This window comes from Poecilia reticulata, chromosome 7, assembly GCF_904066995.2.
Source record: "Poecilia reticulata chromosome 7, P_reticulata-male-v2, whole genome shotgun sequence".
Taxonomy (NCBI): domain Eukaryota; kingdom Metazoa; phylum Chordata; class Actinopteri; order Cyprinodontiformes; family Poeciliidae; genus Poecilia; species Poecilia reticulata.
The window spans coordinates 6912153-6938559 of NC_088836.1; the positions used below are offsets into that span (position 1 = coordinate 6912153).

At 41.2% G+C, this 26407-nt stretch overlaps 1 protein-coding gene across 6 annotated transcripts in view; it reads right to left on the reverse strand.

Annotated features, from left to right (window-relative positions):
• prkcz (protein kinase C, zeta) overlaps positions 1-26407 on the reverse strand; it is a 97566-nt gene that overhangs the window by 41173 nt on the left and 29986 nt on the right. Inside the window, exons 1-6 of one of the 6 annotated variants that reach the window (XM_008412932.3) lie at positions 19747-20041; positions 14245-14330; positions 5179-5310; positions 3145-3235; positions 1406-1461; positions 1108-1326 (exon numbers count right to left, since the gene is read on the reverse strand). In XM_008412932.3, coding sequence (XP_008411154.1) covers positions 1108-1326; positions 1406-1461; positions 3145-3235; positions 5179-5310; positions 14245-14330; positions 19747-19783 — 621 coding nt within the window. In that variant the 5' untranslated portion in view covers positions 19784-20041. Of the gene's footprint in view, positions 1-1107; positions 1327-1405; positions 1462-3144; positions 3236-5178; positions 5311-14244; positions 14331-17048; positions 17174-19746; positions 20042-26407 lie in introns of those variants that run through there. The other 5 variants (XM_008412929.3, XM_008412926.3, XM_008412925.3 and 2 more) reach the window with 5 other exon arrangements.

Here is a 26407-nt window from a genome sequence, read left to right on the forward strand (position 1 = left end):
AAGCCCTGCGTTTGCTAAGCTGTCTCACATTGTTGTGCAGCAGGAAATCATCGGCATTGGCCTCAACTTCTCTGAGGAATTCCCTCACCCTGCGATGCTGCTAGGAAGAGGATGACCGAGGAAAATTGATCATCTTCATTATTGTGTTCATCATCATCTCAGCATGCTCATCAGACAGAGAGGCGCAGGTGACCCACTTTTCTTAAAAAAAAAAAAAAAAGGCAGTTTGAGACCATGTGAGAGAGAAAACATGGTGCATTATCCTGCTGAGCCGAACATCTGAATGCTGCAGATGAGACTGAGGCTCATCAGACTGGGAAGCATCACTTCAACCTGTTCTAGTCCAGTTCAGGAGAGTCTGTTTGGACTGTAGCTTCAGTTTCCTGTTCTTAGCTGATAGTAATGGCACCTCACCCATCGTTGTCTTCTGCTGCTGAAGCCCGTCTGCTTTCAGGTCTGACATGTTGAGTGTTTCCATACAATGTTCTCCACACTCCAACAAGTGGTCATTTCAGCTACTGTTGCTATTCCAGCAACAGTAGCTTTGACATCCTGACAAGCAACCCAACTGTACCAAATTAAGTATTAGTATATGTGTATAATTTGAAGTTGGTGTTGGCAGCAATGTTTAGTAAGGACACATTTTGTGGACTAAAGATGTAAAGTTAGTTTCCAACAAAATAAGATGCTGGTTCTTTCAACATACATTTAGTGAAGATGAGTGTAGGAATGTTATAATTAGAATTAATAGTTTGTCACTGAACAATGAGGTTAAAGTCCGCTCCACCAGTACAAACAATGTAGGAAAAATGTACAATATAAGCATAAATATGGTGATGTTGGCATGATTTGCAATATTAAATCAGTTCAATTTAAACACACATACACATATAACCACCATACAATTAGTGCGTGAGCTTTCGGGGTGTTCTGCTTTTGGGAAGAAGCTGTTTTTGAGTCTGTTTATTTTTGTTTTGATGCACTGTAGCGCCCCCCTGAGGAGCAGCGGGTCAAGTATTGTCATGCCATAATAAAAAATTGAGTAGCAGGAAGATAAAATATTCACCAACAAACACACGTTTCTGCTAATCTCACAGCCTCACTCACCTCATCATCATGGACCAGCTCCTTCTTCACCACTTTCATGGCAAACACCTGCTCATTCTTCTTTAGCCGGACCAGCAGCACTTTGGCGTAGCTACCTCGCCCAATCACCCGGATCAGCTCAAAGTCGCCCAGACCCAGAGTGGTGCCTTGGGACAACTTAATGCCGTCGATGCCGTCCACTACAGCCTTGATGTCCTGCAGGGGATTGAGGTCAGAGTCCTGTAAGTCGGAGGATGCAGTACGATGAGTTTTGATTTTGGATGCTTTAAGCGAAAGAATGACCAGGCCAATCTCTCACCTCCGTCTCCGCGTCTCCCCTTTTATCCACTGCACAGTTGTGTGGCAGAAAGGATACTGCGAAGTACGGAAAAAGAGACAGACGGCATCGTAAACATGCAATTCTGCTCTGGGCCAGCAGAGGGAGAAACATAATAACAGAGTTATGGGAAAACATCAAACCAAGTGAAACCATGCAGCTCTTTGCAACAGCAACTCCAAACAGTCGGGTCTGACTGGCCCATCAGAGCCCGTTTAACAGGAGCATCAGCTGAGCAGGAGGCCTGTGGGCTAAAGCAGTTAGATAACCGCTGAGTGTTACATAAGCAGTGATGATGAATGTGAGGTGAAGTGACCAAGGTTTAGTCTTTTTGACAAAGAAATTCTATTGTTGATGTTAACAGACTCTTCTGTCAGGGGGAGTCTGACCCTGACGGTTGCATTCTTCCACATGGTTCGTTCTCAGATTAAATACAGTAAATACTACCTTGAACTTCTCATGTTCTAGGTGTTACAGAAACACAGAGGCTGCAGAGGGAGGAGCAGGTTAGCTGAGATAACACTTGTGAATGTGCATTACATCAGCGGGAGGTTTTTGCACTCAACACATTACAGGCTTAGAGCCAAGAAAGGTTACCCCTTAAGATGACATCATTCTCACAACTTAAATTTGATTAAGAAGTCCCGCTCAAGTGCTTAAATTGTAAATTTGACCAAATACGTTTTGACTCATTTAAAGAAGTAGCGCTTCATTTCCTTGAGTAAAGCTTTTGGCTGCTCTACCCACCTGAGATCATTTCCCAGAGCTCAAAGTGAGATGATTCCGATACTTATTTTGGCAGAAAGTGCACTTGGGGATATTTGCAAAACCATGCTGTGTTTTGCTAACCTTTCAAAAGCATCACAGAAAAAATATATATGTTGATATTCACATGGCAGTCTTTTAAAACTACCTCGGATGAATTTATTCGTTCATACTGAACATTAATTCCATTTTGGGAATTTTTTACCTTATTAATACCAAGTGGTCACTTAATTTCACAGTTTAGAATTAAGTCATCATTGAACTAATTGACAAAAACGATCAAATTTCTGTAAAATGTATTATACATTAAGCATAAGAAATCATCAAGTCTTGAGACGGATCACTGATCGGCTGCAACAAAACTCATAATTACAGGAAACAGAAAGCTTCCTTCAATCTGTAAGATAAATATTGATCATTTTTTAAATTTTTAACCGACCAATATTTTAAAACTACTAAAACTTAAAATATACAATGTATTTTATGGTGCAATGTATGAATATTATACAGAATACATTATAAAGTTTATTTATTCAACATCAGTAGCAGGAAAAGAGTAAACAGGGAAACACTTTGCTTTAAATGGGCAAAAAGCTGCACCATCTGGTGGGTGAACATAATAATCAGAAATATCAGAAATAATTAGTCCCAACACAAATAAAATAATGAATTATGTTAGCTTAAGATCCAATATGGCCTTAGATGTTTTGTCTTGAGGAACAATTGTGTCGGTTTTGGTGTAGCTTAGCAGCTTTGAGATGATTTGAGAAACTAATGAAAGATTTTTTTCACAAAAATGTAAACAAGTGTAAGTGGTAAACATGAGCTACTATCATTCATCACATTTCAAACTAAATCTTCACCATATTGGTTAAGGGTTAAAACCTTTTTAACAAGGCAAAGCAGCAACACAAACATGCTGGGGATAACTTCTCTGTAACGAAGGAATGTCTTACTCCCGTCCGTGTCCTCCGTGTCGTCCGGTGGGACGTCCACCTCCTCTCTCTTGGCGTCTGCAGGGGGTTCCTGTGATGGCATGACTGGATCCTGAAAAAAGAATTTCAAGACTTCATCTAAATATCCACCGACGTGATCCCCCAGATATCCAGCTACATGTCCCTGGATCTTTTTGCACTCTTGGTGAAGAGTGTGCTGAATCACATCAGCAAGGACCGTGGAAGAAAACTGCATTTGTAGAGTTGCTTTCAAACAAGCAGCCAAAGGAAAGAGAATGTGGGACTCCCTCAGAAAGTGGCATTCAGCTTTCTGGGGCCACAGAGTCACTAATCTGCCTCTGATGATGACACGCTGGTCAATATTCAGACGGCGGACACTGAGCTCGCTGTCAGAGCTAGCACTATCGACCACATTGACTTTCTAATCTGGACTTCTGTCTTCAGATTGCTGAGTTTGGAATCTCAACGTGCTCCACGTGACTCGACTGGTCACGTGGAGCACAGCGCTGTACTGTAGTGTTGGCCAACTTCACAGAGGATGGAGCAGGAAGCTGAGCTGCACAGTGACCGCTTAAGACACTGCAGAACACGCTCTATGCTTACTGACAGCCAAACAGTGACTGGTGATCCCTTAGACAGCATTAATAACATGTTAGGAAGTTTAGTAGGTGGTAAAAAAAGTTACCACCTGTGAGATGTTTTCTAATCTAATCTAGAAGTGTGTCTTCTAAGAAAGATAGAAACCAAAACATTGACCAGCTAATCAGTCAAGATGACTGAGTTTCACATGTAAAGAAGTAAACACAGGGGTATTTTTTATTTTTTTGGCTAGACAAATAAAGAGCACTGCAAAGACTGGCTATTGGCTCAAATACAGAAGAAAAGCTTCAGCTCCACCTTGGATACCGAGAGGTTCAAAGACTGTCGGTTACCTAGGGGCCAAAGATAATCGGGCTCATTCTCTAGCTGTGTTGCGACAGCCTGTGTGTACTGATGAGTCAACAGGAATGTAGCTCAGGGTGGCATCTGGATCCCCACATCAGTCACACTCAAAACAAATTCAAACAGAAGTCAAACGTGACAAGTTGCTCTCCTTCTCCAAAGCCACAACCTGATTCCTCCCCGTTACTTCCCATCCACATTAAAGAGTACAACAAAACAACATTTTATGCTTCGCTCGTCTTAAATAGCACATACTGGATCATGTCGCATCCTGAACTGTGCAACAGGCTGGCATGATACAGTTTTCAGCAGACTGGATGTATTAAGAGTGTTTTGCTAGGTCAACTCCACACTGAACTAGCCTAGCAATTTGAAGCTCCAAACCTATTTCATTTGGAGCAGTGTCCTCTGGCGAAACATTTTATGTATATGGAAGACTACCAGATGTTTACAGGTCAGATTTGGGGATGGACCAAATTTTTCCCAGTAGAAGAACACCTGTACACAGAAAACAAGTCCAAAGGAAGGGATTAATAAGTAAACAACAATTGAGAAGGACTAAAATGACTGTATTTCCTTTTGGGCAAAGTTTATTCTTGAAGATTTCATTCTACATGTAGGTTTCACGCTGAGCCTTCCTTTACGGGAATGTCAACAGGTAAATGATCTTTGTAAAAAGACCTGAGGTCTGCTTTGTTCTGTGAGGGTTTTATTTTGTCAAAATGTCTTCTGATTGGTCTACATTAACATCTCTTTCGCATTGCTTTACGGAACTACCTTGGTGCAAAAACTTTACGGCTCATGTATGTGCTGTCCCTCATTTAAACTTACTGCTAATCCTAGAGAAAATGTAATGAGTGGAACTTCTTGGAAAGCTAAATTGTATGCATCAAAGAGCTCTGTGACGCTCCCAGAATTGATGCAGGTTCCCCATTCAACTCGTTGCCTTAAGATGAAACACGCAGTGCTTTGACATGTTGGACTCCACGGCGTTTTCCCACTCAGGGAACGTATCCTCCACTTTCTAACTGCGTGTAACTTGATTTCAGACCGGCGTGTTCCGTCGAGCCCATATGCAGATGAATAACTCACCATAAGCCTTTGGCAGGTCAGAGGGAGGAGTCTGTGACAGCGCTTATGGACCAACAGTTTGCAGCTGATACACTTGTAGCCCTGCCCGCCCAGCCCCCATATCCTTTCGCTACAGTGGCCACAGTAGGCTTTCTGGAAGACACAGACACACACACACACACGAGCACAGACCAAACACACACACACACACACACACATTAGTTTCTCAATCACTGCTGAATTTATTCAAACACAGGCAATAATGTTAAGAAATGACAATAAATGTAAAATCAGGCTTTCAAGGATCTATTTGCAAAACAATATATCAAATTAATTTTGTGTTCTTCCTTTGTAGATTGTTGATGGGTTTGGTTCACAACAAAAAATACACTTTTATTTACAAAGTAAACTGGTCTTGTTGAATTATTGCCACAATCTTCCAGGTTCATCCAGTAATCAGATTCAGATTCTCAGACACCTGCACTCTAATTAAAGTCATCTGAGTTCAATTCAGAACAGTGGAATTTAGCAACTAAGTCCTTTAATATCTGCATGCTGTTCATGTTTTAGAAACATAAAACATGGAATATACAGTTTCAAAACTGTACAGTGATGTGTGTATGTACACCATGACCAAGTAACAGTCCACATGATTGTTACATGGTGCACATATTCCAGTACATTTTGTAATAGGTGTATCAGTAGGTCTAATCAACGCTGGCTGAAGCATCTGAAGTCTAAATTTAAAATATCAACTTTGCAAAAACATATATTTTAACATGCTTACGAGTAAGTTTACATTCAGTTTGGCTTAAACTATAACTCATGTTTAGAGCATTTTAGGTTGTATTTGTTTTGCATAGAAGCTGTTGTAGTTTCAACAATGCAGAAATTCACCACTAAATGGGAATTAAAGTGTTCAGATGTAGCCGTCTGTCTCTTCTTTAGGCTGGACAGCTGTTGGGATCTGACTTGCTGAATATCTGTCTTTTGCTCTCAACTTGAGGTCAGATGTTAAACTGCAGATTGTGTCTCAGAGTAGGAAAGGTTATATAAAATTGGAGAACAAACCACAACTCCTCAGAAAGGAAGCGGACACTTGAAATGCGCCGCACGGATCTGGCTGTACCAGTACCATTCATAGACAGAGGCTGTAAAGAACAAAGAGCCTCAGTTGCTGCTCTGTTTCAGTGAAACTTCAAGAGGCTACGTTCACTCATGCAAAGCCAACTCTGAGCAGATGTTAAGCGTACATTTATAAAATATTCATAAAGTGTTCTACTTCCCTTCTCCGCAACACACAGGAATGCCCTGTGGAGTAAAAAGAGCCTCCTTTAAACTTTGGCCTGATCAATACAACAAAAAACATGTTGGAAAGTCTGGTCTGTTGTCCATAACACCCACATCTATCAGAAAACATGATAGTTATTATGCAGTGTTTAGAAGCTTCAGTCAGTAACAAGCAGTGGAGTAAACAATAAAAGATGATTAAACACACCAGACCAGATTGAAAACAGGTTGTTGCTTGAGGTAACAACAAGGCATGTGGGATGCTTTCTATATAAGAAAATAAAAATGAGGCTCTACTAATAGTATAAACTCATGATAAATGGCTGACAAAATTCAAACACATCTTAAAGAAATCCAGTAACCTAGTTAAGTACAGTGTTCTGAAATATAGCAACACGTCAACAGGCAGAGCTTCCACAGTAGCTTCTGTAATTGTTTTGAATGGAATACAATCTGACAGCAGTTTAAGTAAGCTGTTCATCAGTGCAGATATCACCACTCTGCAGCCATGTTGGATTGTCAGCTCTGATGGGACTGTGGAGATTTTCTGCCTTACATCCCATAAAACTCAACCACTGAGTTTAAATACGAGGAAGAGAAGAGACGCTTCAAGGAGGAGCTGAAGCTTTTCTTCTGCATTCGAGCCAATAGAGTCTTTGCAGCGCTCCTCAATTGTCTTGTCAAAAATAACCCAGCTTTTTATTCTTTACATGTGAAACTCTTCTCTCTTCCTTGTATTGAAACTTGGTGTGTATTTAGTCTTGAGTCCAGCAGTCTTGACATGTGCCAGATCAGAAACGTCACCACTTCTAAACCGGGTGTGCAGTTAAACCCCTCCAGACCAACAGCGTGTGTTAATCTACCTCTGTAGGTCCAGTCTGATTCTCGCCAAATTCTGGAGCAGGTCCTAGCAATCTTTACAGTACTTGACATTTGGTCAAGAACAGCTCTGTGCATTGTGCTTTCAGGACTTAAAGCTTTACCATCCCTACAGTCTTTATTGCTGCGATTGTCCCCTGGAGACTGTGCTGCAGTCCAAACTCCAGCTAACGTACAGCTGTCCTCTTATTTAAGGCAACACCATAGCAGATCATCGAAATAATCACGGTCCTGCTATCCAGCTTGATGTCATGATGCCAGGTTGACCTAAACTTTAAAGAGACGATGTTTGTAGTGAAAACAGCCCAAGAGTTTTTCCCTAAATGAGAAACAACATCCTTCTGCAGTAGAACTAAGACACTCTGCTTGTGAAATCCTCCACTAACCAACAGTAAATGTCTGTTTTAGCTTAGTTTAAAAAAAAAAATCACATTAAAGCAGATAACAGTCTGAAGTGAAACTCTCCTGACCCGTTTTATAACACATGGGTCGAGTTGAGTTTTTGGCCAGAGAAAATAAATCCTGGTAAAACGTCAGTGAATCATTCAGAAACTAAGAAGAAGACACGATCAGAGTGCTGTAGAGGATGCATCAGAAACACTTTGATCATGTATCGTCAACAGGTGCTGGGAAAGAATATTTTCCCTCTGTAGTAGAATCAATCTTTCAGTCCTCACATGTGTCATGTTTTTGGCCGTTGTGCTTGTTTGTATGAGGGAATTTTTCACAGTGGATCAGCTTTAAGAGGTGGGAGACTAAATTCTGCCAACCTCATGGTGATTTTGGGACACTTTCTACGTAAACGTCACCGACGGGGACAGATAGAGAGAGATGGGAAGGTGGAAAAGTGCTGAAAGATCAGGGTGTTGGGTCTAGCAGAAAAAAAAGAAGGAAGGAGTGAGAGAAGAAGGGGGTGGAGGTTGGAGGGCGTCTGACCTACTTATGTTTGTCTTATTTATATGCCGAGGACAGCAGAGGGAACCAAGCAGAGGCTGCAGGCTGACTGGGATAGATCAACTGCGCTAAAAATCCACTCGGTAATTTCTACGAAAAAAATTATAATTTAAGACTAGAGAAAAGCTTCTCGTTTTCATACTAGACCAGGCTCAGCTCAGCTCACAACAATTCATCAGAGAGAGGCCCTGGCTCTGGCTCGCATTTCCTCTAAAGCTAATCAGGAAAACTGTTGTTCCCAGACAGGAACAAGACAGTTTGGGCAGAAGAAGCTCTATATCCAGCCACTGTGTTATTAAACAGGTTAGCATATTAAAATTGATCCTGAAATGTTATAAAAGCAACATGAAGACAAATGATAAGCGAATATCAAAGAGATCAAAAATAGCAAGGACTTGGAGGGGGAAAAAAAAGAAACTATTTTATAACTCGTGAAGATCAATATGGACAAATCAGACTTAATTATTTTAATGTTCATTTATGATGGCATTTCAAGGAAGGCAAAAGACATGACTCTGAAGTGTGTGAGTTCAGTGCTGACAGTTTATAGTGAAGACATATATAGAGAAAATGACTTGGACAAGATCAATGTTAGCCTCAGGATGAGTGAAATCGAAAGGAAATCTTTTGAAACACTGGAAACAAAAGAAAACGTTTTACAGCCGGGTAGTGGAAGTACAACAGCTGAGTGTGTGCGTGTGTGTGCGTGTGTGTGTGTGTGTGCATGCTTTTCTGGGTTTGGCTCTCTTATTTCCAGTGAAGGGAACTCTTAATGCTGCAACACACAAAGACATTTTGGACAACTTCATGTTCCCGCCCAGGAAACAGCGGGAACAGACTGTGCATCAGTACCCAAAGCAAAGTCCATAAGGACCTGGATGAGTGAGTTTAATGTCAAAGAACCCGAGTGATGATTTGTACAGAATCAGACTCAGTACTGCTGACATTATCTTGGAACAGATCTTGGGCTGAAGGCACCAAACAAGACTCCACAGTCCTGCATTACCACAGGTCACATTTGGACTAGTTTTACCCCAAAAAGCTGTGGAGCAGTTGAATAAGAGTCTAGGTTGTCCTTAGAGCTTTTGGACATGTTAACAGTTTTCTTAGACTGACACAAAACAGAAAAATTAACAAACTAGATATATGTGACGCACCACAAGAATACAAGAAAGAAGCCATGAAAATGAGAAAGATAATTTAAAAAAAACCACCAATTTCTGAGAAGATTGTGATTTTTTTTTCATTTGCTGAATTGAAGTCTTGAAGAAAACGCCCTGTGCTTAAAATAGCAGCCTCAGCTTGCAGGTTATGGGCCGATGGAAAAAAAAAGACTGCAGCCCAGGTCTGTCCAAGGGTCCGGGCCGAAAGGAGAAATCTCCATGTTGAAATTTGCCGCATGTTGAGCGGCAAATTTTCTCCAGAGTTCAACCCACTAATGCAGGGGTGTCCAAAGTGGGTCCTCGAGGGCCGGCATCCTCCACGTTTTAGTTCTCTCCCTGGTGGTAGCAACAACCTTTTCAGCTTGTCAATGTTCCTCTTAGGGTTTTCTAACGAGCCATCATTTGATCCAGGTGCGTTAAACCAGGGAGAGAACTAAAACATGCAGGATGCCGGTCCTCCAGGACCCACTTTGGACACCCCTGAACTAATGGATTCTTTAGCATCAGAAAGCGAGCAGCAGGACATCAAAATAATTAGACGTCTTGAAACCTACAGATGAAGAGCCTTACTTCAACATCCACCAGAAAGATACGAATAAAAAGAAACACACCAGTTAATTATTAGTTAGTTACTGCAAAGTAATTTAAATGAAAAGCTAAGTTAACACCCCCCAGTGGCTTGTGGTTTGGGGGAAATTCTATTGAAAATATTACACTTTTGTTTGCAGAGTGTCAACATTCAAATGACCATATCTTCTTCATTTTTTTTATTTTATGTGTTTGGCATCATTAAAAGTTTAGAATTCACATTTTCAGAATCTGTAAATAACTCAAAACATCCCAGGGAGACTTGTTTCCTGGTTTTGTTCTGGCCAGTCAGATATATGAAGAGCTAGTGAGGATGTGGAATTTGTGAGCTTTTTATTTTGGTTTTTTTTCCAGTCGACTCTAACCCTTGATTGTTTCCAGCTGTCCCTCGTTGCTCTTACAAATCAATCGTGATCAACAAAATTTGGTTTTCTGGCAATAAATAAAATAAAATAGTGACATTATCTAAACCCGCTTGTCCTTGCAGAGTCACCAGGGAGTCTGGTCTCTGTCTCCAGTGGCCATCAGGTTGGAGGCAGAGAACACTGTGAGCAAGTCGCCAGGGCAACAGAGACAGACACATTCACACCTAGAATTATAAGACCAATTATCCTGACAGTCATGTTTTTGGATTGTGGGAGGAAGCCGGAGAACCAGGAGAGAACCCACCATGCACAGGGAGAACATGCAAACTCCATGCAGAAAGACCCTGGGGAGGGATTTGAACCCAGGACCTTCTTGCTGCAGTGCTACCGACTGCACTACTGTGCAGCCAAACATAATGTCAATCAATTAAAGATATGTAATGTATAAGAATAGGCTGTATAAATATTCACTTCCTTTCAGTCAGTATTCAGTATCGATCCCCCTGGCTGCCGACCCAGCAGGGAGCCAGCGTGGATCTGTCTCAGTCTGGATGCTGAAGTTCTTCCCTGATTGGTGGGGATCATCTGAGAAGAGCACTTTACTAGCCTAGCCACACATTCTCTATGAGACTGAGGTCTGGGCTTTGACTAGGCCACGGCGGAACTTCCACCTTATTGTTTTCAAACCCTTTCTGTGTAGCTCTAGCTGGACGCTTCGGCTCGCGGTCTAGCTGGATAATACATAGTTCTCCTGAAACTAATTGTCCTCCAGGATTTCCCTTTATTCTGCTGCCTTCATCTGACCTTCTGCATTTAAAAGCCTTTCAGGACCTGCTGCTGATGCAGCATGATGCAGCCAACGTTACGTTTCACTGCGGGGATAGTGTGTGCAGCGTTTGGTATCTGCCAAAACATTTTGTCTTGAAACCAGTGGCTTCCTCTTCGCCACACTCCCATAAAGCTTTGGCTGGCAACAATCATCAGCTGACGCTTTACCTGCCTCAGCGTAGCCGTGGTGACCTGGTATCTTCTCTCACTAGTCATGCTGTGATGACAGCCAGGAACACTAATGAACCACTGCTGATCTTTGCTCCACTCACTGTAAGGCTACTAGCACCAAAGACGCCAAATTATTTTGACCATGATTGAGTTTTAGAAGCAGTAAAATTGTAAAGCATTCAAGGAATGAATACTTTTTACAGGAACTGTATCTGCCACTGCCTAACGGGCAAACTTTAGGAAATAACCCCAACATGCTGCAGCCAAACCTTTAACGACATTAAACACAGACGTGAGGTGTTTTTCTGGCAGGTGGAACCTGATCGCCCACAGTGCAACCGTGCTACTTAAGATCTGAAAGCACTTGAATGCATTTCTTGCAGAGAGGCCAATGTGCTGTAGAAGATCACTTACATCCTGTTTGAGAAGGCAGGATGGGCAAGTGGAGCCTTTTAACATCGTAGCAGGGAAATGATAGAAGCTCACGTCTCGGAGACGAGGCATCAGCTAAACAAACCACAACTAGGTCAGCATGAATTATGGATCAGCAGTCAGAAAGCTCAGCTGTAGATCTGACTTGATTACTTGTGATTTATAATTCAATCGCAATGCGACCATGACTAAATGTGCTGCACCTTCCCTACAGATAAACAGAAAGAGTCCAGTGTTCAGCTCACAGCAAATAATTGTAGTAAGGACTTGAATTGTAACAAATTCTAACCCAACATGCTGTTCTCCTCCTTGGTTTTACAGGATATAATCCTCTCTTCATGTAGTCACTGAGTTACAAATAACTTTACATTATTTGTAACTCAGGTGACCTGACTGAGAAAAATTAATCTTCATCAAATCTGAATGCTGATTGGCCAGTTGGGAACTCAAAAATTCAGCCTGATGTGAGAGCACTGCATACAGCATACTTAGCATGCTATACCAGGCTGCACTGACCGCACTGTTACAGTATGTCAGTGTTATACCAGCACCTCTGCACTACTACATAATGACAAAGATTTTAAGTTATCATTGAGGTAATACAATTGAGAATATTCCAGCTAAGTACAGAAAAGGCAACGGAAAATATCAAACACATTTTTAATATCTCTCTTAAGTTACAACTGGCAAATCATTCATAGTGATCAGAATGTACAAATCAAAGCTGTAAATATGCACAAATTTTTCAATAAGTTTATTTGAAGGGGTGTGAATAAGACTGACATGACACTGTCATAAGCATGACATAAAATCTGCCGTGAACATAAAGGAGTCATTATGAACGTTTATGACTGTTGCAATGAAGTGTCATTCGGTAAATAATGACATTTTTAATGCAAAGTTGCTCTAAAAGTTGGATTAGAAGTCCATTAAAGTGCCAACTTTGCATTAAAGTGACATTTACAAAATAATGCAAAGTTGCCACTTTTAATGGACTTTCAAAGCAACTTTTAGAGCAACTTTGCATTAAAAGAATGACACTTCATGACAACGGTAATAGACGTTCATAAACACTCCTTCATATTTATGACAGTGTCATGTCAGTCTTATGCACACCCTGCCAAATAAAGAGTTACCAATTTTTCTTAGTGCATTTCTAAATGAGACTGCCTCTCAGCTGAACTGTAGATGAAAAGTTACTTTGCGTGATGCAGAATGCTGACCTAAATCACTTTGGGGTAACCAGTTTAAATAATAAACTGAATTTGGTGGAAAAACACTCTCTGAATGATTGGATTGAATGTACTAAATATTTCTGGATGCAAATTAAATATATTTTGTAAAGTACTTTGAGATAAAATTTGTTGTGAACAAATGACATGTATGCAATCTGAACTGAACTTTTGTTCGCTATAGATTTGGTTGTTTTGCACCCGATTATTTCAGGTATGTAAAGGAGTCGTCAGCCACAGGTGTAGCTTGGGATGAACTGGCAATGTACAAATGTGGCAAAGTACAAGTCAAGTCTTAAGTTTGGACTTTTTTTGTCTCTGGAATTAGTAAATTAACATCTGTTTATCTCTGCATTCATATTGTCCAACATTTCATTATATATTGCTTTAAACCAGATTTTCTTCTCATCATGAACAATTTTTAACAAAACCATGTTCTACATCCATATTTAAAATCTTTGCTCTCAATTCTATATAGTGAAGATGTTTAAATTGAAGGTACAAATTGCAACATCATGAACAAGACCAAGTCTAGTAGGGAAATAAATGAGTCATTTATTCTGAAAGAACAAAACAGATAGTGACTTTATGATGACATTTTCTGCTAAACGTAACAGGAAGTGCTTCTCCAAAGGCAAGTTACGTTATTTTGCTTTTAAATGATCCAAAATCCTTTAATACGCCGTTCATTTGGGGGAAAAAAGTTATGTGGGCATCATTATGAAGCTACAGCAAACATCAACAGATTACTATGAGCCAATGCCATCACATAATAATCCATCAACACCACTGGCTAATAATCAAGATCATCCTTTCACAGTGCAGCAGCTGCAGTCTGCAGCTCACATAACAGCTAAAACTGGTATTAGACTGTCTGTATGTCTGCACATTACATCAATAGACACAAGCACAAGGCAAAATAGAAAAATATAATTGGTTTAATCTACAGGTTGGAGGTCCCGTCAAACTCTTAATTGAATAAAATCACCTAAAAAACTGACAGTTGTCAATCATGGGAAAAAACAGCACATCCTAAGAAAATGAGCGTAAATCAAGTTTTAAATTTTAAATACTGATGGATTCAGTCAAATATAATTGATTCAATCTTTTTTCACTTTTTTTCTCCAGTTGTCTGTAGCTGAGAGTGAATAATGTGTGTATGACAGAGAGAGGTGAGAGACTCACCCTGTTAAAGCTTTTGGCCTGGAAAAGGTGTCCGTTCACTCGGTAGAGCTTCCTCCATCTTCTGGCCCCGCGGCGGTAGACTGATTCTGGAAAACAGACGAAAAAGCTGAAAAGCCGCAGCATGGTGGCCTTGCTAAGGCTTTATAATAATATAATGGTATAATATTTTCCATCATCCCACTGCTACAAATGCTTTTAAAGCCATTTTACTTTTCATGAGGTCGATGATGATTTTATCTGTAAGAATCAGGTCATATTTAAAGCACATTTTGCTACAAGGTTTTTGCATCTTTACTGATTTATTTTCTCGCAGAGACGTGTTTGCTTTTCAGCCGAGTTAGATGCGTAGTTGTAGCTTGATGAAACAGCTCTTATGCTGTAAAATAAGTAAAAAGCACAGTGACTGAGCTGCTGGGATGATCTCCCAGTAATAATTCATTAGCGGCTTTCCCAGACTTTACTGGTTTCCTAGTATGTCTGGCTGCTGTTAGTGGGTGTGGCTATGATACATTCCTCCAATAACTCATTTCCCCCTCTGTTGCCATGGTAGTCAGACCATATATCTGCCAGCTATTGCTAGTGAGGATGTCAGGATGACATTGTCTTCTAATAAAAGCAAAGCTCAAGATCAAAGCTCACTGTGTGACGTTTGTTGAAACTGACTGAAGCAGAGCAGCAGGAGGAAGAAGATGCTGACGCCTCACGGTTTTGTACCTGCATCAGCCCCGAAGTGAACTCCAGATATTCTGATCATCTTCTTAGAGAACAAAAATGTATTATTCCACCTCTGGATGAGAAGTACGACTACTTTCCTTTCCAAAAAAATAAAACTCATTCCATCCCATTTAACAGCCATCCCATCGTTCATCCCATCCTTGCGGCTGCAGAAAATAAACATGACACTTTATCCATGGCTACACTCTGGTGTGTAACAATATGATCTATTTAGATTCAACCATCTACGCAGATTAGGTTTTTAGATGATTACATGCTGCATGATGCACATGCTGAAGGTTTCCTGGTTGTGTGATGAATGTCCTTGTGATAATAAATTCAGTTTCTATCTCTGTGATTCAGGGTTGGTGAGATCAGCGTGAAGGATCGGAAACAGAAGCAGGCCAGCTCCTGAAATCAGTTCAAGTCAGACTCTCATCGCCGTAATTCCCTGTTCTGTGAATAGAAGTGTGAGATGCTACACCTTCTTACATCTCATACTAGGCAATAATAACACATTGAATTTAGTTTAAAATGATATGACAAAATGATAAAATCACTTGAATAGAAAGAGAAAAAGGCATCAGATAGAATAAGATAAAATAATAACATTAAATATTAAAACAGTAGCACAACCACTAAGAATAAATTTGTTATTAAAGTCATCTAGGTGACGTTACATTCAGGAAATGTGTTGATCTCTATGATTCTTACAATCCAGAAAACATGGGTGAGTTAGACGAATCAAACGAGTCACGTAAAAATAAATGTGGGCTCTGCCAGCAGGATTGGAGACATCGACATTCAAGGTGTTAACTGGCTGTCAAGAGAAGGCGGGTCACTGCAGCGAGCCTGTGGAATATGAGGGAGGCTCCGTGTTGACTGCTGTGGTCAGGAACACATGAGGATCTTATCCAAAACACACAGCACACAGCAGAGTTAGCCAATCATTTAAACAAACTCACACAGACAAACATCATGGCACACAGGATGGGACTAATTAGAGCCAGACCAAGTGGGACCGTCCAACACAAACACACCAGCTGCACCTGATTGAGGTGAAGCTTTATAAAGCTGGTAGGCAGCTGCAGGTCTTCAGAATCTGTTCCAGTCACCAGATCAACAAACAGGAGAGACCACAGCTCCCTGTGCATCCTCCTGAGGCAGTCAGCACAGCTAGACTAGCGCATTGTGTTTGGCTTTAGACTCTGGCTCCTGACTGAAGGATCAGTTCATCTGTGTTCAGCATTTAGTGGTGAGCCAAAGATTCAACTGGAAGACGAAATATTGCTAATCTGCAGGTCACTCAGGTTGCAGGAGAGCACGACTTACAGCACTTAGACCAGTTCTGTCTGCTGTGCAAGATGCTGAATTTGGAAATCCTGGGAGATGCTTGATTTTCTAAGAGGTTTAAATCTACAATCTCTGGGAATGTAAACAGACACTGCTGTTTACATGTTACTCATTGCTGCTTTGGCTGGATGGATGGAGCTCGCGCCACTGGACCTAGCATACGTCATTTACCCAGAAACCCTCCATCCGTGTGACAAAATTTTACTTGAATTGAAAAGTCAAACAGTTCACAATGTTTTTACTGCACTGTCTAAAATGAATAAAGTGAAGTCTATCGTTACAACTAATTGTGGATCCATTTAACTAACCTCAAAGGTGATGGTTTGGTGACTACAGCTGTAAACATTGCTTATCAACTATACAGGTGACCTGGTAATGGATTATGAACCCAAACCCAAACACACCAAAGAGATTTCATCTTTCAGTTCCTTCCTTCAGGTTTAATCAGATGATCTGTTGTTGCTAGAGTCCGCTCTATTCCACTTTAGTGCGATTACTTAGAGCCCAAGTCCCGTCTCCTCCACTCCCAGCCTGAAGGTCAGAAATGCTGATGATACTGCTACAACACATTTGCACTTGCCTAACGCTCCTTCAAATCACTGACCAATTTCAGCACCATCCTCAGGAGAACACAACCGCTCCAGCGCCCCATTTTCCTTCCAAAGAGCCAGAGACAGAGTGGAGAGGACACAGGGAAAAGGAGGACAACAGGTTATATAAAGGGTAAAATACAACACCTCCAGATGTAAAGGCCAACACGCAGAGTCCTGCCATTCTCTCCGTAGAGGGGATAAAGACGAGCATCCAGCATGCCGCTGATGGACTGCAGGTTCAGAAATGAGCCGAGCAGCTGAGGTTCAGGGCGGTACAAGCAAATCTATCAGGACAGGACATCTACAAAGGCTTGACCCACTTCCAGACATTGTTCCTTTCACAGGAAAGTAGCAGCAACAAGTTACTGCCAACAAAACCCGCCCTTCCCCTCACACACAAACACAGTGGTCATGGTGTAACGACGCACACCCTGTGTTCATGTTGCTCTGCCGAAGTACAGCTTCTCGCAAAAGTCTTCACAATATTTAAACTGTCGATGTTTGTTAAGCTCCAACCAAAAACATCAGCATATTTCATCTGGATTTTATGTGACAAACCAACACAAAGGTTTGTGTTGGTTTGTTTACAACCGACTGATTGTAAAGAAGCAGAAGTAAGAAAATGAAACTTGCTTTCTAACATTTTTCTACTAATAAACATGTCGAGAGTTTAACCTCCTTTCCTCTGACATCGTTGGAGTAAACGAGGGGGTTCTGCAGTCTCTGCAGATTTTACACAGCGTCGGATGGCAGAGGTACAAACCACCTCGTGGGATGGCAGACAAATCAGTGCCACGTGCTGATGAGTCAGTCCATCTAGGTGACACCGTGCCAACAGATCTATTGCCATGTTACCCCCGCATCCAACTCACAGCAGCGAGCAGTGAGGTGTTCATAAGAACACCATGCGGCGCATCAAAGTGGGCGATGAGGCCAGTATGAGCCGATACAGTATGAGAAAATGTTGAGACTTAAAAGTATTGACTGAGCTCCACAGTCACTCGGCTTAAAGACATCATCCTAATGCTTCATAAGACCTCAATCTATTTTAAACAGTTTGATTTATTCTGCTCAGGAAACTGTGAAAACCTCATTTAGTTCATGAACTGATCCAAACAGTCACAGTGAAGACCCCACCCCCACCTTACAGGGGCGTGGCTGTACATGTCTGGTCTATAGCTAATATATGGACGCAGATACTGGCTAAACACTCCGAGTGATTTCAGATATGTAAGTAAAGAAAAACAAAACAAAAATATGATACAAGTTGATATAATCCACCACGCTATCCAATTTCACTTTGATTCACTTGCTTTAGAGCAAGTGCGCTTCAATGGGATCGGTTCAGTTGAAGAGACTTCATTACAATAATGAAACACAACACAAACACGTCTTGTCCGCCAAGTATAGTGCAGATTTATAAAACTTGACTAACAATGAACAAAAACACACAGCAAAGCAAAGCTATAATACTTGTCAGCCTGCAGGTGATCGACAACCATCCAGTAACTCAGCTGTGAGGAATAAATGCATTGTGTGCATCAACAATAAAAAGGTTATTTGTTTATTTTCTTTTACAACTACTTGCTATGTAATGCAAAAACATTCAGTGCAGCTTCAAGCTAGCACTTGGATCAACAGCACTTCTAATAGTTAATCGTAATGACCGTCATGTTTGATTATTGTTGTGGTGGACCAATGCAGAGAGGGAGAGGCATCGAGCAGATGGTGAAGATTTAATGAAAAATTATGATCAAAACAAAATTTACAGCCAACGAGGTAAACACAAAAATCAGGAACAAAACAGTTGGTGGGTAAGGGAAGAGCACGGTGCCGTCCCATCATGCTGTGCGTAGCCTTAGGTTTTCAAAATGCTTTTTCGGCTCCTCCCTCCATAGTGTTGGTTCCTCTAGGAGCTAAAAAGTTCATCAGCAAGTCAAATGTTCATAATAGCTTGATTTTCAATAAACGACTATATTTAAAACAACAGCTGATAAGCACATGCACTGGGTGTTTAATAAGAAGTACATTGCTGGTGCACAGAGGCACAAAGCAATAACAGCTGGGTTGTATTCATCAAGCTGCTGGCCGTCACTGAAGCTGCACTATCAGCTGAGGCATGTAACTGACAACAACACGGCTACTGTGAAATCTCCTCCTGTCAGTTCTACAGAAACTCCCAGAACAGAGTTCTTGTTCACGTCTTCAGAAGAGCGCCAACGCAGGGAGCTGTGAGGGCTTCAGAGGCTGACTGGCACAGTGAGCTACAGAAGGTTTTAAATGTGAGCAGACGTTGAGAAGATTCATGGTGCTGCATGCTGTGAGAAAAAAAAAAGCCAAGATCAGCGAACACCTGCTAAAAAAATCTGATCACAAACACTCCCTTTTCCTTCCACTGCTAAACGTTTGATCTTTTAGTTGTGAGAGAAACGCTACTGAAGGTGGGCCGGACCATAGCATCACAGCTTTCTGTGTTTCGCATTCCTGCTGTTCCTGCAGAAAAACCGTTCTATAACAACTGAATATTTTCCTACGGCTGAAATATAATTCAGGTTGATGCATTTAAAGGACAATAACACTCAAATTTTAAAATGAATCATTAAGATAAATGCACCTGTACGTTCTGTTCTGTCATGTTCTGTGTGGCAGGCAGAGGTTCAATCAGTAAGCAAAGAAAATCTGGAGCAGATCTGATCTCCGTTCAGCTACAGTGTCATTAACAGACCAAACTGCTTCATTCTCCGAAAGAGTCTCTGATGAGAAACTGGACTGGACCCAGTGAACCTTTGCTTTAATAAAAGACACATAGTGAAGTCCTCCTGAATCCTCCATGTTCTCCTACCTTTGATTCGAAAATAGAAGAGCAGCGTGAGCAGCATCCCTCCAGCCGGAAACCAACCAGTCCTTCATCCTCTGGATCACCAGCTGACTTCCAGATCAGAAACTCTCCTCCTCATCCTCACCTCTTCCACATCTCTATATCAGTCTCACAGAGCTGCTTGTCTTTCCGCTCTGCTCTCCTCTCTCCCTCCTCCCCTCCCTTTTTATTTCGTCTGTAATCTCCTGAGAAGTGCTCATCTTCAGCTTCCTGCCATAAACATGCCAAGTTACAAACATCAGACGAGACGTGGCAACAGACACCTCCTCCAGCTCCACCACTAACCTGTTCTAGTCCTAATCTGGTCGGGCAGCTGAAGCTCCTGGCAGAAGGGAAAACTAAACCACAGCACTGAGCCTTTTTAGAGCAGTGTGCAATAGTGCTGCAGTTTCAGCTTCGTGCCCACAAGATGGCAAAATTGGTTGTGATATCTGCAGCAGCATCATCTGCTCCCTCCACCTTTTAACCCAAATATAAACCTCTTCCTTGTAGAAAAAAGATGAAATCTACATGTTCTCTCAAAGCAGGTTAAAGGAGCAGTTCTAACAGTTCTGTGTACGTCTGCATCACCAAAGTCAGCAGGTCACAGGTGACATTAAGCCGTCTTATTAGGACCATAGTTGCTATAAGTTAAAAACACACACTGCAGGAAATGTGAGAATTTTTGATGAAAGGTAATTTATCTCTATTCCCCATTACATTTTCCTGTCAACTATGTCACTGCATTTGCTGTGGAACTGCTGAACAAGGTCATTGACTTCCGATTAATCGGTTTTGTGAATCTGCCAGGTTTTTTATTTCTCACTGATTTTGTAGGCCAAGTTCAGTTATGCTGAAATTGTGAGTAGACAAGTGGAAATGTTTGGTTCTAGCACGTGTTAGCCAACACGATTCCTTACATCACACTCCACCATCACAGCCTCTTCGAAGTACCTGGTTAAATTTTATTTTTCTCAGGAATGAACTTACATCAGTGGGGAAAGTCGGTTTTTGGAGAACTTACCTACCACTGCTTCAGCAACCTCTGAAGGTTGCTCCTCAGAGTCATTAAATCTGTCTATCAAGACCAGTTCCACCTCTGTATGGAAATGACAGACACAGCAAAGCGGTAAGCTCCAAATAACACTAAAAAAACGGCAAAGCTTATTTCAGACATACATTTTATGTGTGGATAATGACGTTCTCATTGGTTTGATAGTTAGCGCTGCGTGCTAGCTTTTAGCTGCGTCCTTGAGGAAATAACTACTGAATGTTTTGAATAGAATTATTTGGCTTTGTTTTTTTTTGCCGTCTTTGTCTAATGCGTTCCATGACGTTCTTGACGCTTGCATAAGCTAAATGTGGATGTTTGTTTTCCTCGATCATATTGTGGTAGCATTCATATTTTAATAGGAATCTGGCACGCATGCACACAATATTTAAAGTAGATTCCATGTTATTGGTATGGATGGAGAGTGTAAATAGAGTAACAACAACAATGCAATGCATTTCTTTGAATGCAGGTTCTCTATATTGGTCATTAAGCTCGTCTTGGTTATCTTGGGACAATATAATGATCCTAGAAACAATAATGACACAACGAGCCTCGTCACATCACACAGCTGCTCAGGACTGATGAGGAAACATCTATCTATGGTAACATAACTTCCACACTTCCTACATGCCTGTCTGAAAAAGCTCTGTAAGAATAAACAAGTCCGAACAGCAGACTCACAACTCTCTAACATCAACCGAGTTCATGTATTTTATTTTAGAACAAACGTACGTATCACACATTGTGATACGTACGGTAAACAAAAAACCTTCAGCTGACAACATGACAAAAGCCATAAATTCATCCAGCTCACAGTAGAATCTCCTTCACCCAGCCAAATCAGACTGGGACAGGCTTTGGTCTTCTCTTGCTGGCCAGTGTTGCAACAGCAGTGAGGCTGTTCAAGCATTTTCTGAATTCTTCAACAGTGACGAGGGAAGTCTGGAGACACTTTTATCAGCGCTACCTTCAAGACATTTTTCCTTTATCTGAATTTGTCGGCAGCAACCTGGGTTAGGCAGTTATTTTCTCTGAATCAAAACTTTTCCTAAAATAAGCATTAAAACACAGATAACATCATTTTAAAGATATTTATACTATCACCCCTCAACTGTCATGACAATACCAGTGTGCTTGTAAACCTGCTGACTTTCACCAAGTGTTTTGAAGGTGATAGCTAAAGGGTTTTTAAGGAAGTGAGTAGCTGAAAGAAAATATAATGCGTTGCTTTTTTTTTTTTTTTACCTTGTTACTGGCTGGGTTTACATGGGCTGCCTTCCTGCACTATTCTGCTCAATTCTCATCTCTCTTCAAAGCTCAGTCTGGGCTTTCTCCCATTGACTGGGATTTCTATGGTAGAATTCCCACTGGGCCAAACAGCGAACAGAAGGAGAAGCTGTGAACAATGCGCTGTTTTAGAAATATAGCAACAGCCGATGAGGAAGTGAAAGAAGCCGTTCAGACCGTGTTGGTCACGACTCGCGCTTCCAAATATTGAATTAACATTAGTGTGACCAACACGGGCTATCTCCATCTCTCTTTGCTGTGGACAATGGTTGATTACACTGCACGAAATTTCCGGTACGCTTCATGACGTTGAACTGGCACATTACATGTTGAGGTTTTAACATTTAAAACCTCAACAGAGTTCCCACCTCCAGAAAACAATCGTTTAACAGCCTCCAATTGATCCAATCATTTCAGGTATAAATAAAAATTATTTCTTTCCAGAAAGAATTTTGCCTGTCAATCCTCTAAAGACTGACGTTCTCCCTGTTGCTGTCGCCCCTGTTCCTGCCACACTTTTTTCTTCCACTCACTTTTCTGTTGATATCCTTGGATACAGACCAACCAGCTTCTTCACCTGTTGTGGCTTCCACTCCTTGTGAAGGATGTCGATGACTTCTGTCCAGTCAGCACTCTTCCTCATGATCGTGTCCTACTGACCCCGAGTTAGAGGCCATTCAAAGGTTCAGAAAAGCCTCGAGTTCATTAGCTGATTAGGGCACGAGACCATGAGTTTCCATTAATGACATTTTTCAAAGGATTTTTTTGTGCTACAGATAATAGGTTTTCATATTTATAATATTTACAAGAAACAAAGGCTTGGAATACTATACATATGTGATGATTTTCTGAGAAAATGTATTTTTATGCAATAATCCAATTTTTTGAGATAAACTATAAGTCACTCAAAAATAAGGTCAACCTTTTTCAGTCAATGAATGCGCCATCTTAAAGCTCTACAGCTTCTCTCTGGAAGCTTATACCGAGTGGAAAAGATACAAGCTGACCTTTACATAGAAGCTGTTGGATGAAAATTAACTCTGAAGAAAAGGCAATTGAAAAACCCTTTGTATCAAAGTAAGTTCAACATTTAAGCTCCACCCATTTCTTCAGCTACAGATACATTGTTATATTTACTTGCTGAATTAAAACTAATTTTAACCAAACGAGGAAAATCATAACTATTCCAAAGTGGACATGGCAGGTCAGAGCTGAAGGATAACAGAAATTGATATTGGCTGGGAAAATCTTGACTGGTGCAGCTCCTGCATCTAAACTCAGGTGTATTAAAGGTTTCCACAATGTTATGATCTAAAGAAGATTAAAAAAAAACTGTGCGAAAAAACTAAGTACCCCCTCTTGTTTCAGAAGATGGAAACAGGAAAGTAGCAGCCAGACAGATGCTGCTTGTCAAAGCAAATAAATAATCATCAGCAAATATGATCCGCTTCATAAATATCAGCCTCTTGTTGCCATGGAGAGGAGTGTGTTAGCACACTGCCAAGACTACAGCAGTGCACGTGCTCAATTTTGGACTCTACATACCCCAGTAGCACATTAATGTTCCATTTCAGGAACATTAATTCCTGAATTTGAACAGGAATTAATGTTCAATTAATTCCTGTTAATTCCTGAGTTGGGAACTCAGGAATTAAGTTCCCAACTTAATTCCCAACTCTTCCCAACTCTGCAGGGAAGAGTTGGCAACTCTTGCCAACTCTGCAGGGAAGAGTTGCCAACTCTTGCCAACTCTGCAGGGAAGAGTTGCCTGCAGAAAACCTTTCCTCTCAAAGAGGTAAAGTCGCATCTGAAAGCAACAAAACTTCTGGAACAGTGTCCTTTGGAGACTCAGCAAAATTAAATGATTTCAAGAAACATTAATGTGGAACAACATTTCACCACAACAATGTCAGAAACAACATTTTTCTTAGGGATTTTTTTCAACTGGCATAAAATATGATTTCCTGACCAACAGCTATGATCTCTCGTCTGGGAGGGAGTTGAACTATCAGTCCACCAGAACAGTAACAGTAACACACAAAGTTTGGAAAAATGCAAACGATTAAAGGTCTTCCTTTATGTTTGATGTTTGTGACCTTGACAACTCGCTGTGCTCCACTGTTTCTGTAGCCATACTTTAAAAGATCGCGGGCATGTTTGAAATGCTTTCACTTCAGATTACCAACTGAGAACAGCAAGGTGACCCGGTCAGGCGTGAGGTTCAGTGAGCAGAGAAACGCAGACTAACACAAGAACAGGGGTTTAAAAAAGCTGTGACAGCAAGGAGAGAGCAGACTGTTATTGAAAAGAAAGGGCACTGATGAAGGGAGGAGTAATATCTGAAAGAGGGGGCAGTTAAATAAAGAGGGAATGCCACAGGGGAGGCGTCTGAAATGAGGCCAGTTCAGTTCGGAGGAACTTAAGCAGTGGCGAAGCAGAGCTCTCTTTCTGCTCCACTATGGTCTCCTCATTGGTGGCTGCAGTGACACTATTGTTGTACGGCTTGTTTGTGCCAGCTGAAGTGGCGGCCCAGTGGGAGCATTATGCAAGAGAGCACGTTGTTTGTGGATTAGCCTTCTGAACAGATGTGCTGCGGGCTAGCGCCATTCACCGGCGGTTCAGCAGCAGGACATAGCAGCAGCTCCAAATCCTGGAGAACAACAGGATGAAGCAGCAGCAGCAGAGGCAGAAAGGAGGCAGAGCTCAAAGAGAAATGCAGTCACTAAGGCTTTAAAAGCCCTTAACCGTCACCCTGAAGCCCACTGAATAGCTTACATGCAATAGGCCCCATCCGTGCACTGAACAGATGCTTAGAACAAAGCAATGCATGGATGTGCCGTAACTTTCTCCTGCTGAACAGAAATAAAACTGAAGTTGTTGTATTTTATTCGGACCTAAAGAAGCACACAGCTTCAGTTGTTGCAGCTAAAAACTAGTGATCAGGTCTGAAATCTGGATGTCGGTGGATTCGTAACTGAACCTTCAGAGCCACATAAAAACAGTTACAAAGTCAGGCTTCTATCGCCTGAAAAGTATTTCCATGATTAAAGGTCTAATGTCGCCGTAAGATTTGGAGAAACTCATCCATTCATTTATATTTAGTCACTATAATAAGTTTGGCTATAATCAAACTGTATGAAACTGGGGTGTTTTTGGGGGGGGGGGGGGGGGTCACAGTAAAATAAAATCCAATTGACGTTGCCCCACACTGTCTTATTTGAAATCACTGCAGTCAAAAAGAGCAGGAGGCAGTCACAGGTTAAGCAGAAGGCTTTTCTTCATAAGTCTTGTGTTGCTTTAAATTATAAACGGAGGCTGAGAAAACGCTTCTGTTCATTTTGTTCAAATATCTGCAATCGGCTTTTAACACAACCTTCAATAACTGGTTACAATTATAGTCAAATTTTGATGATAGAAATGAACTACAATCCATAAAACCAGTCAGTGGAGCAGAGCAGCAGCTCTTAGAAAAATGAACTGGTCATCATATCTCTAATCTTTTCTTTCCTGAGGATTTGTAACAGAGGGATTAGTCAAAGAAGCCCAGGTTAGGCATAGTTTCCATCATTTGTTGGTCAGGCCACTGCTCTCCTGATCTCCAGAGAGGAGATACAGCGGCTTGCAAAAGTATTCACACCCCTTGAACTTGTTCATGTTTTGACACATTACAACCACAAAGACATTTCATTGAAAATCAGCGTGAAAGACCAACACAAAGTGGTATACAATTGTGGAGAAGAGGAAAAATTATAAGTGATTCAGACATTTTTTACAAATAAAAAACTGAAAAGTGTGGTGTGCAAAAGTATTCACAGTCAGAGCAGCCGGGCTTGTAAGGAGATTAGATTACACACAGGTGGACTCCATTATGTCATCAGCAGTCATCAGGCAACTTCACAACTGATGGAGACTTTTTTGGCCAGGTAGTTCATTTTTGATGTCTTTATTCATGTGAGATTAGAGAACTAGAATAAAAAGCTGTGGAATGACAGACTGGAGTAGTGACCTGTGTTTAAATGACCTTCAACCATCTGGATGGTTTATGCGTCAGTGTGTGGATGAGCGTGGTGTTGGTAGCATCTTTCCATTCAAGCTTTTAATAGCGTCTGCTGTCTGTGTTGCTGAAAATCTGATCCACATACAAGATTATTGTTACAAACAGGAAATTGACGTTTCGTTTTCATTCCCAGTCAGTCTCTATTATTGTTAACACAGGTTGGGTGACAAAAGCTTATCCAATAATTGTCAGCAGTCAAATGGAAGAATCCGAGTCCAGGTTGGTACAAAGCTCTGATATTTATTGAC